A 12,202-nucleotide genomic window follows, 5' to 3' on the forward strand; every position below is an offset into this window, starting at 1 on the left:
TTGAGCCTGCCACTTTTGGACTCTCACTTGCTGGGGTGTTCCACCGAGTGTCTTAGAAAACTATTTCTTGATTTAAGTTGTTGCCGTGCTGGCTGATACCCAAACAAGGGATGAGCTGGCGATGTCGCTGCCTTGGTCCTTTCACTATTGGCTGCTACTTCCCGGCGGATGTCAGGTGGTGCAATACCAGCTAGACAATGTAATTTCTCCAGTGGTGTAGGGCGCAGACACCCCGTGATAATGCGGCATGTCTCATTAAGAGCCACATCCACTGTTTTAGCGTGGTGAGATGTGTTCCACACTCCAGAAGCCACCAGAAACAAGCCATATTAGGAGGCTTAAACAGCTGGGCATGTTTAGCCTGCAGAAGAGAAGGCTGAGAGGAGATATGATAAGGGCCATGTATAAAGATGTGAGGGGAAGCCATAGGGAGAAGGGAGCAAGCTTGTTTTCTGCTGCCCTGGAGACTAGGATGCAGAGCAAACTACAGGAGATTCCACCTGAACATTAGAAAGAACTTCCTGACTGTGAGGACTGTTCAGCAGTGGAACTCTCTGCCACGGAGTGTGGTGGAGGCTCCTTCTTTGCAGGCTTTTAAGCAGAGGCTGGATGGTCATCTGTCAGGGGTGCTTTGAATGCGATTTTTCCTGTTTCTTGGCAGGGGGTTGGACTGGATGGCCCACGAGGTTTTTTAAGTATAGAGTGCATTCTAGTATGAGAGTGTTGTTGTTATTATTATTGGTCTCTTTCACGTGGGACCGTTTCCAAGCCTTGTGGATGGTGGCCCCCCGCCCATTCTCCGCTTTCTTCTGCATTTCCTTTCTAATGGCCAAGGAAAGGAATGAGCATGCGCAAAGCAGGGCCGCTGGGCGGGCCAAAGGGAGGAGAAATCTGACAGGAGAAAGCTGCGCATGCGTGTTGTGACCAGCGGTGTTTTGTTTTCACGACAGGGGGCGCTGCTTGCTGGCGGAAGAGGCGTGGCGTGAAAGCGGAAGCAGGAGAAGGGGAGCGAGCAAAACAAAGAGGCGGCGGTGGTGGCGGGAGCAGCAATGGCGGGGCGTTGAGGTGAGCGGCTTTCCTTTCCAGTGGGGGGTGTATTCGCCACCTAAGAGGGGAGGAAGGCAGGTGGGTCATAGCCCTCTCGGCGCCCCTTCAAGGAGCGAAGGACCTCTAACAGTTGGCTGAAGGCAGACGCGCCTTCTGAGGAGGCCAAACTTAAGGAGAAGGAAGAACGAGACCTTCGTGCCCCGTCGCGTTTCGGCTCCTCGGAGGCAGGGAGGGCCTGTTAGTATAACCCTCTCCTTCTAGTCATGGTAGGCCAGGCTTGGGCCAACTTCGGCCCTCCCTCCAGGTGTTTTGGACTTCAACTCCCACAGTTCCTAACAGCCGCTGTTATGAGTTGTGGGAGATGAAGTCCAAAACATCTGGAGGGAGGGCCGAAGTTAGCCCAGGTCTGCTTTACTCATGGTTTTAGTTTCAGATTTTGGGGAGCTGTTTGTTGCCCTTTCTTTATGTAGACTTCCAGTGGTGCTTTATCTTCTTGGCCTTCTTACAATAATAAATCTTTATTTATATCCTGCTTTTCTCCCAAAAAAAGGACCCAAAGCAGCTTCCAACATATCAAAAACAGTATAAAAACCAACAGCAATTAAACACACATATAACATACGAAACATATGAATGCCATTACTGTTGCCTGTTTTTGGTCAAAAGATATTTAGCCACCTGTGCTCTTTCTATTTTTATTGGTTTTATACTAATTTATGCAATGCATTTGATACGAAATAAAAAATAAAACATATGAAACATCAATTAAATATAAACATAGATATTTTAAAACCATAAACATTTAAAAACCATATTCACCACAGTGATGACTCATCAGATCATATTGCACTTAAGATTACTTGTCCCAATGTATCTCCTCTTATGAACCTTTGCAAAGTTTAAGATCAGTTGGAGAGGACCAGCTCTTGATCCCATGACCATCGGAAATGTGACTGGTGGGGACAAGAGACAGGGCCTTCTCAATGGTGGTCCCTTGCCTGTGGAACTCCCTTCCCAGTGACACCAGACTGGCTACATCTCTCCCTCCAGTCCTTCAGAAAGAAACTTAAAACCTGGTTATGGGACCAAGAGTTTGAACAGTAAAGGCAGCAATAGAGAATAAGACTCAATGTGATATGAATGACAATGGACTGACCCAGACCTTGATTTTAAACCTGTGTTATTTAAAACAAATACCGTATTAATGTAATGTTTTAATGAATTATTTTAAATATTTTATGATTGTAGTTAGTACTTGAATGAGTGCTTGTTGTGAAGCTGCCCTGAGTCCCCCTCCGGGGGTGAGAAGAACGGAATACAAATGTACGAAATAAATAGATAACCTTCCTGCCACTTCAGTTTAGACTTCTTCACTGAAGACTAACAGAGAGGGAGCTGTTTTGATTTTCTTGGGGAGAGTGTTCCAATGGCTCGGGGCGGTCACTGAGAAGGCCCTCTCTCTCTCGTCGCTGACAAGAGACTGTGGCAGAAATGAGAGTAGGGTCTCTCCTGATGATTTTAGTCATCTGTTAGGTTTGTATGAAGAGATGTGGTCCGATAGGTCAGTTAGACCTGAACCATTTAGGGCTTTAAAGGTCAAAACTAGCACCTTGAATTGAACTCTGAAACATATTGGCAGCCAGTGCAAGTGCTGTAACAAGGGAGTGGAGCTCTCCCTGAGTCCAGCACCTCTGAGTAGCCTGACTGCATCTCTTTGAACTAGTTGAAGTTTCCGAGCAGTCTTCGGAGGCGGCCCCACATAGAGCCCATTACAGTAGTCTAGATGGGATGTAACCAAGGTATGGATCATCATGGCCAAGTGTGGCTTCTCAAAGTATGGGCACAGCTGGCGCATAAGTTTCAATTATACAAAGGCCCTCCTGGCCACTGCCAGGTATGCTTCTTCAACAAAATAAAGCAAAGTGTTATGGGACTATTTAGTGCATGTTTTAAAGTGATATGAGTTGTTCTCTCTTAGCTTGCTTTTAGCCTGAAAATAACAATAATGGAAAACCATCTTTCCTCTGTCCTGCTCCTTCCCCAGCCCAGCTTTAGATCTCAAGCTGTAAACCAAGAGCAGTAAATTGTGAAGATGCCAGTCAATGGTATGCAAGACGTACCATTTATATGAGACCTATCTCTTACAGCAGGCATGGGCCAATTGTAGACTGTTAGAAATTGTGGCAGTTGAAGTCCAGAACACTTGGAGGGAGGGCCAAAGTTCACCCAGACCTATGGTAATGCACTGATGGCGCTCTCTCTGTAAGTTAGGTTACAGCCAAAGTTTGCAGGTGTCAATAATAATAAATAAAAATTAAAAAAATAAAAGAATGGAATAAAAATTAAAAATATAAAAAATAACAAAGAACCATAGGAAGAGACCCATAATAATAATAATATAAATAATATATTGTATTTATTACCTGCCTCTCCTGATGACTTGAGGCAGGTACAACCAATTCAAAAGGAAATGAACATAAAAATACAATGAATTACTAAACTGCACAAACACACACATATGCCAAACACAGATAAAGAATTGACATATAGTGGTAATAGAATACAAATCAAAACTCACAATGAAAATTTGACTGGACTAACCTTTCTGCCGGAAGAGATGGAAAATAAAATATGTTATATGTACATATATTAAAACCCATATAGCAAAACATACGGTGCAAAACTCAACATGCAGCGGCAGTAGAATGCAAATCCAAAACTGATGGTTCAAAGTTGACTGCCAGAAAATGTGGCTCTTTAGTTGTGTGATGGGTCACAGCTGAATTTCTCATAGCTTTGTATGTGTGGGTACAGCAAATATATGAGGGAAAAGGAGGGGGAGGGCCACTAAAGGAAAGGAACAGATAAAGGCTTGCACTCATTAATTCCCCCAGCCTCTGTATTGTAGTGTAACCTTTTCCAGCTGGAGGCACTCTCTGAAGGAGGGAGGGAGACGCCTGAATGCTTTGCCTTGTGCTCTTCCTCCCTTCTCTGGCACAAACCTGAAGAGAATGTTGTAGATACGTCATATCTCAATTTCATTAAGGTCTTTGACAAGACTCCCCATGACATTCTTACAAAACTAGATGATACCAATTTGGGAGAGAGAGCTAATACTCCAGAAGGAAAATATCATAATCCAAAATAACCTTTACAGATTGGAGAGCTGGGCCCAAACAAACAAAATGAATTTCATCAGGGAGAAATGTATGATACCACACCTTGACAAAAAAAGTGAAATGCAGAGATACAGGGTGGGTGATTCTAGGCATGAAGACAGTCCATGTGAAAGGGATCTGGGAGTTTTAGTAGACTGCAAACTGAACATGACTCAACAGTTCAATGCAGCAGTTTAAAAAGCCAACACGATTCTAGGTTTCATCAATGGGAGTATAGTACTAATATTGAGGAAAGTCATAACCTCACTCTATTCTGCTTGGGTCAAAACTCACCTGTAATAACACTGTGTCCAGTTCTGGACATCACAATTAAAAGAGATGGCTAAAGTAAAATGTGTCCAGAGAAGGGTGACCAAAATGATCAAAGATTGGGAAACCAAACCCTATGATAAATGACTGAGGAAGCTGGGATGACTAGCCTGGAATAAATAAGTCTAAGAGAGGATAGGGAGAGCCATGTTTAAATATTTGAAAGGATGTCACACTGAGGAGGATGCAAGCTTGTTTTCTGCTTCTCTGGAGACTGAGACACAGCAATGGATTCAAATTGCAGGAAAAAAAGATTCCACCTGAACATGAGATAAAGCTTCATGATGATAAGAGCTATTTGGCAGTGGAATATGCTTCCTCAGGGTGTGGTGGTGTCTCCTTCTCTAGAGGTTTTTAGGCAGAGGTTGGATTACCATCTGTCATGAGTGCTTTGATCGTGTGTTCCTCAATGACAGGGAGTTTGTCTGGATGGCACTTGTGCTCTCTTCCAGTTGTGTAATGTATGTTGCATTTTGACTAATGGAAATAGTGTACTGAATATTTATACTGTACCACCTATAAATGTATGATGCTTATGAGGCCAATCATTTCTGAAAATAACTTAAGATATAGTAGCTTGTACTTTTTTTTTCTTAAATATTCATCTGAGTTCATTTACCTGGCATATATTTCCCTGATAAACACTAATTTTAATTCCTATACCTAGACTTATGTTTAAAACATACACATTTTTGCAGGTAAAGAGAATGACAGAAAGGAAATATGGGAGAATGTTGACCTTTCTGTGGTTGTATAATGGAAGGAAATGAAAGAGAGGACATCTGTACCAGATCGCTTGGATGGCTTCAAAGGCAAGATAATGATGCTAAACCATGGCTCTGGAAATTCTCCAGTTGTTTTTCAACTACTGAACAAAGTTTTCCTCTTGGTCCCCAAATGGTAGGATACAGATACAAATTTGCTGAGTGGAATTCTAGTTTCTCTATTTAGGATTTTAAGTAGTCCAATGTGTGTCTTTTAACAGGGGAGGTGTAATCTCTCAAGGTTTTTACTGCTCTTCTGAAAAGAAGCTTGCTTCTACCTGAGAAATGAATAATCATTGTTTCTTACTTCATTAAGATTATCATGTTTACAGTTTGTTTTTAGCCTAGCTGCAATTTTGACTTCTCATTCCTGATTGTTTGCCAGCTGTCATTAGTAGTAGTTGCCTGATTCTCTATCCCTGTTATTGTCCTCATTGTTAATTTAGTTTCATTTGTGTTCACAAATAATTTAACGATTGTCACTAAAGCCTAGTTACTAAGAATTGATTAGAGTTTTTGTATGATCCCTTTCCCTCACCATTTTTAAAAGGATAACATAGCTTCTGTTGAGTATCTTGTCATGCAAAGAAAATTGTTTTTTTTTAGTAACAAATTCTAGCATGGTAGACATATATTGCAAAAACCCCCAATAAGTAACTCAAAAAGAAATTCATTTATTATGACAAGCTTTTGTGGGATGATTTTTTCTTGAATGTTCTATAATTGATTTGCTAATTGACATACATCAAAAAGATTTGAAAAACACTATTGGATTTGGGCTGAACTGAAATTGAAAATAGCTATATTGTCTCAAGTTCTCAATGAGGAACAGTTTAGTTAGCTTAGAATAGTCGAAGGCAGTGGTTCTCAACCTGTGGGTCCCTAGGTGTTTTGGTCTACAAGTTTCAGAAATCCCACCCAGTTTACAAGCTGTTAGGATTTCTGGGAGTTGAAGGCCAAAACATCTGGGGACCCACAGGTTGAGAACACTGGTCTAAGGGTTTCCCTTCCCCTATGTCTCCTGTATGAGAGTTGGGAATATATTTCTTCTCTCCTCTCTACTCTCATTCTGATTGGTTGTGTAGAATAGATAATTTTCTACTTTTTCTGACTCCTGTTTTCTTAGATTCTGAGTATGTGCTGTGTGCTTTGAGATCTCTCTCTGCGTGTATATCAGAGATGTAGTGATTGGTGTTTCCCCCCTCTTTCTTGAAACCTTAGAAGAGATGGGTGTTAGAGTAACTCAGACCCAGTTCTTTATCATTAAGAAATGCAGTTATTGTTTATTATTGTAAATAAACCTTTTGTGATTTTTAAGATTGGACTCTGCAACTTTTCCTGACTAAGCTCTTAATTATTTACAGCTACATCACATGGCACTTCACACTCTGCTCAATAATGAGCTGATGCTCAGTTTTGATTTTTGGATGTTCTGCTATATTTTAGAGTAGTTTTCCCTAACACATTGCTTTGAGAAATAGTCTTTTAGTGGGCAAGTACACTGTCATTCTAGCTCTTCTTACTGATAGTTAGAACTGTATTCTTGGTTGTATCTCATTTTGATTTGTGTTCTATATTGTAATGGCAAACTATCTCCTAAGTTTACATTACTGAATGACAAAGTAAAGATGTACCTATAAAAACCTAGGCCGCAATAAATGTGACAACTTAATATGTTACAAGAGGTCTTTTCTTACTTAATTTTATGTAAAACTAATTACACTGAGCAAACATCTGTCCAGTTATTTTGTGTCTTCTTGACGATGGCTTCTTATCCACAATATGTTAGACCAGTGTTTCTCAACCTTCCTAATGCCGCAACCCCTTAATCAGCGCCTCATGTTGTGGTGACCCCCAACCATAAAATTATTATCATTCCTACTTCTTCCTCGTGTAGTCTGTGAAATGCGCACTAATGGGTTTCTGTGCGCATGCGCAGAGATTTCGGAACATTCTAGATTGAAAGATTTTAGGCGGGAGTCCCGCCCACCCTCCCAATGGTATAAGAGGCAGTAGGCGGAGTTCCGCTTCAGTTCTTCTTTCCGCGCGACAGCAGAAGCACTTCGGACTCTCTCTCTCTGTTTTACTTACCTGTTATCGACTCGGACTTCTCTCGACGATCCTACATTCTCCTACCCTCGACTTCGGACTGATCACGGACAGGCTAGCTATGTCGGCTTTATCTTTTAAAAAGTGCTCGGCTTGTGGAGTTAATCTCCCAGAAGCCGATAGACACAATAAGTGTCTTTTGTGCCTTGGGGAAGCCCATAATCGCTCTGCATGTGAGATCTGCAGAGCGTTTACATCTCGGGCTCAAAAGAGCAGAGACTCCCGTCTTAAAGCTCTTTTATATGAACAGGCACTGGCCCCTGAAGAGACTCGCCAAGCTGCGCAAAGTCTCTCTCAGCAGCCCTCTCCCTCCCCCCTCTCCGGGGAACGGCCGGGCTCCTCCACTCAGCTGGAAGAAAACCTTGCGGCCGGGACTCCTCCCCCTGGGGACGAGCCGCCGCCGAAAAGACCCAGGGCCTCCAAACAAGTTGCTCATAAGAGCAAATCTAAAGAAAAGCAAAATAAGAAAAAGGGAAGGCAACTCTCTGGCTTGCAGCCCCTGAGTCCTCCCACGCTGGCGCCGCCGGCCCAGCTGCTTGAGCTCTCGCCGACGGAGCAAACCGCTCAACTTTTAGAGCTTCAGGAGCCCCCGGAGCTCCTCCCGATAGAGCTCCTGGACTCCCAAACCGAGCCTAACCTGCCTCCCTCTCCCTCCCTCCAGCCTGCCCAGCCTCCCAGAGAACACCCTCCCTCCCCGGTACCGGCCCCTCCCACCTCTCAGGCTGAGCGTGGCCGTTCTCGGCCGAGCCGCTCCAGGCGCCGGTCCCGATCCTCCTCCTCCTCTCATTCTCGGTCCCGATCCCACACTCCTCCCCCCAAGCGCTCGCGCGGACGCGACCCACGCGATCGCGATCCGCGTTTCCCTTCCCCGTACGAATATCCCTTTCCCCTCTATCCCCCTCCTCCCTTCTACTACCCTTACTATCAAGGGGAATACTCGAGGGACCATACCCCTCCTCCTCATCCTTATCCTCATTCCTACCCTCCTCCTTCCGCCACTATCTCCAGGCCCCCTCCTGAACCTCCTATCCTTCAGCACCAGGGAGCGCCACCCCCGGATCCTGCTACTCCTCAACAGGACCTCCACCCCGACCCAGACATGGTGGACGCTGAATCCTCCAATGATTCTCCTCCCACTGCTGCTCTCCAAACTGAACCGGATCCAGACCCTTTACAAGCAGAAGAGTTTAAAAACTTTTCTGCTTTATTAATCAGACTCTCCAGATCACTCAATCTGGCCGTCCCCCAACCTACTAAGGCTGTGGATGACCCTTGTTTTACTTCATCTGAACAACAACGGCCCATGTCCACTATATTGCCCACTTTACCTTATCTTTTAGAGGTTCTCAAAACGGAAGGTGTTTCTCCAGCCCTGGTTCCAGCCACGCCTAAGCGGGCTGAGAATCTTTATCGCATTGACCTCACGGCAGCTTCATGGCTTGCCAAACTGCCCAGAGCCAATTCAGTTGTTACAGACGCCCAACCCAAACCAGTTCAGAGGAATCAGGCTTCCCCCTCAGACAAAGAAGGGAAGAAACTGGATGCTATGGCAAAAAAGTTTTATTCCTCTGCCTGCCTTTTTGCCAGAATGGCACATTATGGCGTCTACATGAGTGTGTACCAGACACACCTCTGGAATAAAATCTTGCCTTACCTTGATCTCCTACCAATGGCTGATCAACCAATGGCAAAGGCCTTTGCTCAAGAAGCACTTCTTCTCTCTAAGCTCCAGAAGGACTTAGCGAAAAACACAGCTGACACATCTGGCAAACTCATTGCTGGAGCAGTGGCCTTGAGACGTCACGCCTGGCTCAGGGCATCCACTCTTTCTCCCTCAGCTCGCACGCTGATCGAAGATCTCCCTATGGATCAAACAGGATTGTTTAATCCAGAAACAGATTCCCAGTTAAAACATTCCCATGAGATGAAACAAACGGTCACTAAATATGACCAACAACCTTATCAACAGAGGCAGAGATGGGGCAATTATTATCATTACCCCACCTATCAAAGAGGCCGTTACAACCCTCACTCCTACAGAGGAAAACAACGTCCTCACTCATCTCCTGCCACCACCGGGAAGCCACCTGTTCCCTTTAAGGGTCAGTATCGGGGCACTAAACCACCAGATAACAAAAAGCGGCGTTTTTAGCCCTCCTCCATCCCCACCATTGCATCTACCTGATCCTTCCCCACCCTCCACACACACCACATCCACCTCACCACTGTACCTCAACAGACTCCATCCATACTTACCTGCTTGGCAGTCCATAACCAATGACACCTGGGTCCTCCGCATAGTAGATGAAGGTTACGCCATTGAATTCCACTCTCTCCCTCCACTGGGAAAAGTTTTACCAACTCAATCCTCTCCCATGCTTTGGGACGAGATCTCCTCTCTTCTACACAAAGGGGCGATTTCCCCTGTACATCCCGACCTGGCTCACACTTGCTTTTTTTCCCGCTACTTCCTAGTAGACAAAAGGGACGGAGGTCAACGCCCCATCTTAGACCTCCGAGGCATTAACAAATTTATCTCACCTCGCAAATTTCGCATGGTTACACTACTCAACATCCTTCCTTTCATCACGAAGGGAGCATGGCTCGCCAAGGTTGACCTCACTGACGCATACTTCCACATCTCAATCAGACATGACCATCGCAAATATCTCTCCTTTGCACTGGACAACCACATATTTTCTTTTTCCGTATTACCCTTTGGTCTTTCCTCTGCCCCAAGGGTCTTCACTAAATGCATGTCAGTAGTAGCTGCTCACCTACGCCAGAACGGCGTAACAGTTTTTCCATACATAGATGATTGGCTTTTTTCAGCGAAATCTCGTTCCCAGCTCCTCTCTGACATCTCCTTCACCTTGTCTCTCTTACAGGAACTTGGACTTGTCGTAAATTTCGACAAATCCCACCTCATACCTACCCAGCGCATCCATTTCATTGGTGCCCTGATAGACTCCACATCCCAACGGGCTTACCTGCCAGAAGACCGCTTCTCCAATCTCTGCCAAGCCATCAACAGCCTGCTTTCTTCAGGCCGGTCCTCTGCGTGGGCTATCCAATCTATCCTTGGCCATATGGCGTCCACTACAAGTGTGACTCCCTTCGCCCGGCTTCGCCTCCGCCCACTCCAGTCCTGGTTCCTGGGCGTATTCGATCCCATTCACGACTCACAATCCATGATTCTTCAACCTCCCGCTCACGTCCTGAGCTCCCTCCTGTGGTGGACAAAGGAATCCAATGTGTGCTCAGGTCTCCCATTCACACCCCCACGCCCGTCTCTGTCACTCACAACAGACGCCTCTTCCCTCGGCTGGGGAGCACACCTCCGGGACTTGACGATCAGCGGCCGCTGGTCTCCCTCAGAACAGAAACTCCACATCAACGCACTGGAGCTACTAGCAGTGGGAAAAGCCCTCCGGGCTTTTGCTCACCAAGTCTCCAACCGCACCATCCAGGTAGTCACAGACAACACATCAGTAAAATTTTACCTCAACAAACAAGGGGGAACCCACTCCCCAACACTCCTCTCCATATCATCAGAGATCTGGGAATGGTGCATTCGGAGGAACATATTCCTCATTGCAATCCACCTTCCGGGGAAAGACAATATCCTGGCGGACTCCCTCAGCAGGACTCCGACCACGACCCACGAGTGGCACCTGCACCCCAGAGAGTTCAACCTCTTGACCCGTCACTGGGGCCACCCACAAGTAGATATGTTTGCCTCCCCAGACAACACACAGTGCACACTCTTTTGCGCGAGGCTCCGCCCTCACGTATTCCCAGGTTGCTTAGGAGACGCCTTTCTCTTTCAGTGGTCTCAGGGGTTCCTCTACATCTTTCCTCCCCTTCCTCTGCTCTCCAGAGTAGTGGCGAAGGTCATCACAGACAGGGCCAATTGCATCCTGATAACCCCATGGTGGCCCAGACAACCATGGTTTGCCCCTCTCCTTCACGCTTCACGAAGAACGTTCCTTCGCCTACGATCCAGCCCGGATCTTCTCACCATACAAAACGGACTGATCTGCCACCCAGATCTGCCAACTCTACGCCTCACGGCGTGGAGGATCACACCATAACCCATCTCTCTGAGGCTGCACGACTTATTATCCAGGCAGCTCAGAAGACTTCCACCAAAAGAGCTTACACCTATAAATGGTCGAAATTCAAGTCTTTCACTCACCCCTTGGGCTTTGAGCCTGACTCAGCCCCAGTACATATCGTATTAGATTTCCTAGTTCATCTATCCTCACGGGGTTTTTCCCTCTCCTCAATTAAGTGCTATCTCGCAGCACTCTCCTGGTTTCGGAGGAAATCAGGACTACCGTCCCTGTTTCAAGATCCGTTGATACAGTTATTTGTTAAAGGTTATAAAAATGTTCACCCCCCAGTTTCCCCTCCACCCCCGGCTTGGAGCCTTGAGCTTGTATTGTCTCAACTCTCCAAACCTCCCTTTGAGCCCATGGCCTCCTGCGACATCTCCCATCTTTCCTGGAAGACGGCGTTCCTAGTGGCCATTACCTCGGCAAGGAGGGCCAGTGAGCTCGCTGCTCTTCGCTCAGATCCTCCCTTTATTAGGTTTCATGAGGATAAAGTAGTCCTTCGGACTGACATTACCTTCCTTCCCAAAGTTGTCTCCAAGTTTCACATGTCCCAAGACATCACTCTCCCTGCTTTCTTTCCTAACCCTTCCTCTCCCTTGGAAGTTGCACTCCACGCGTTGGATGTCAAAAGAGCCCTCTCCTTCTATATATCCAGGACAGCCTCCTATAGGAAATC

At 45.8% G+C, this 12,202-nt stretch overlaps 2 protein-coding genes across 5 annotated transcripts in view; both read left to right on the forward strand.

The window, feature by feature from the left end:
- Positions 1–961: 961 nt before the first annotated feature.
- MARF1 (meiosis regulator and mRNA stability factor 1) overlaps positions 962–12,202 on the forward strand; it is a 46,980-nt gene continuing 35,739 nt past the window's right edge. The window contains exons 1-2 of one of the 4 annotated variants that reach the window (XM_060786329.2): positions 962–1,065; positions 5,234–5,435. In XM_060786329.2, coding sequence (XP_060642312.2) covers positions 5,292–5,435 — 144 coding nt within the window. In that variant the 5' untranslated portion in view covers positions 962–1,065; positions 5,234–5,291. Of the gene's footprint in view, positions 1,066–5,233; positions 5,436–12,202 lie in introns of those variants that run through there. The other 3 variants (XM_060786330.2, XM_060786331.2, XM_060786332.2) reach the window with 3 other exon arrangements.
- On the forward strand, positions 7,470–9,614 carry LOC137097933 (uncharacterized). The gene has a single exon (XM_067473398.1). The coding sequence runs from the start codon at positions 7,470–7,472 to the stop codon at positions 9,558–9,560; it is 2,091 nt and encodes a 696-aa protein (XP_067329499.1). The 3' UTR covers positions 9,561–9,614.

The sequence above is a fragment of the Anolis sagrei genome, chromosome X, assembly GCF_037176765.1.
Source record: "Anolis sagrei isolate rAnoSag1 chromosome X, rAnoSag1.mat, whole genome shotgun sequence".
Classification (NCBI taxonomy): Eukaryota; Metazoa; Chordata; class Lepidosauria; order Squamata; family Dactyloidae; genus Anolis; species Anolis sagrei.

Bases quoted from the DNA above. Each gene is read 5' to 3' on its own strand.
- LOC137097933 (XM_067473398.1), top strand. From the start codon at position 7,470: ATGTCGGCTTTATCTTTTAAAAAGTGCTCGGCTTGTGGAGTTAATCTC.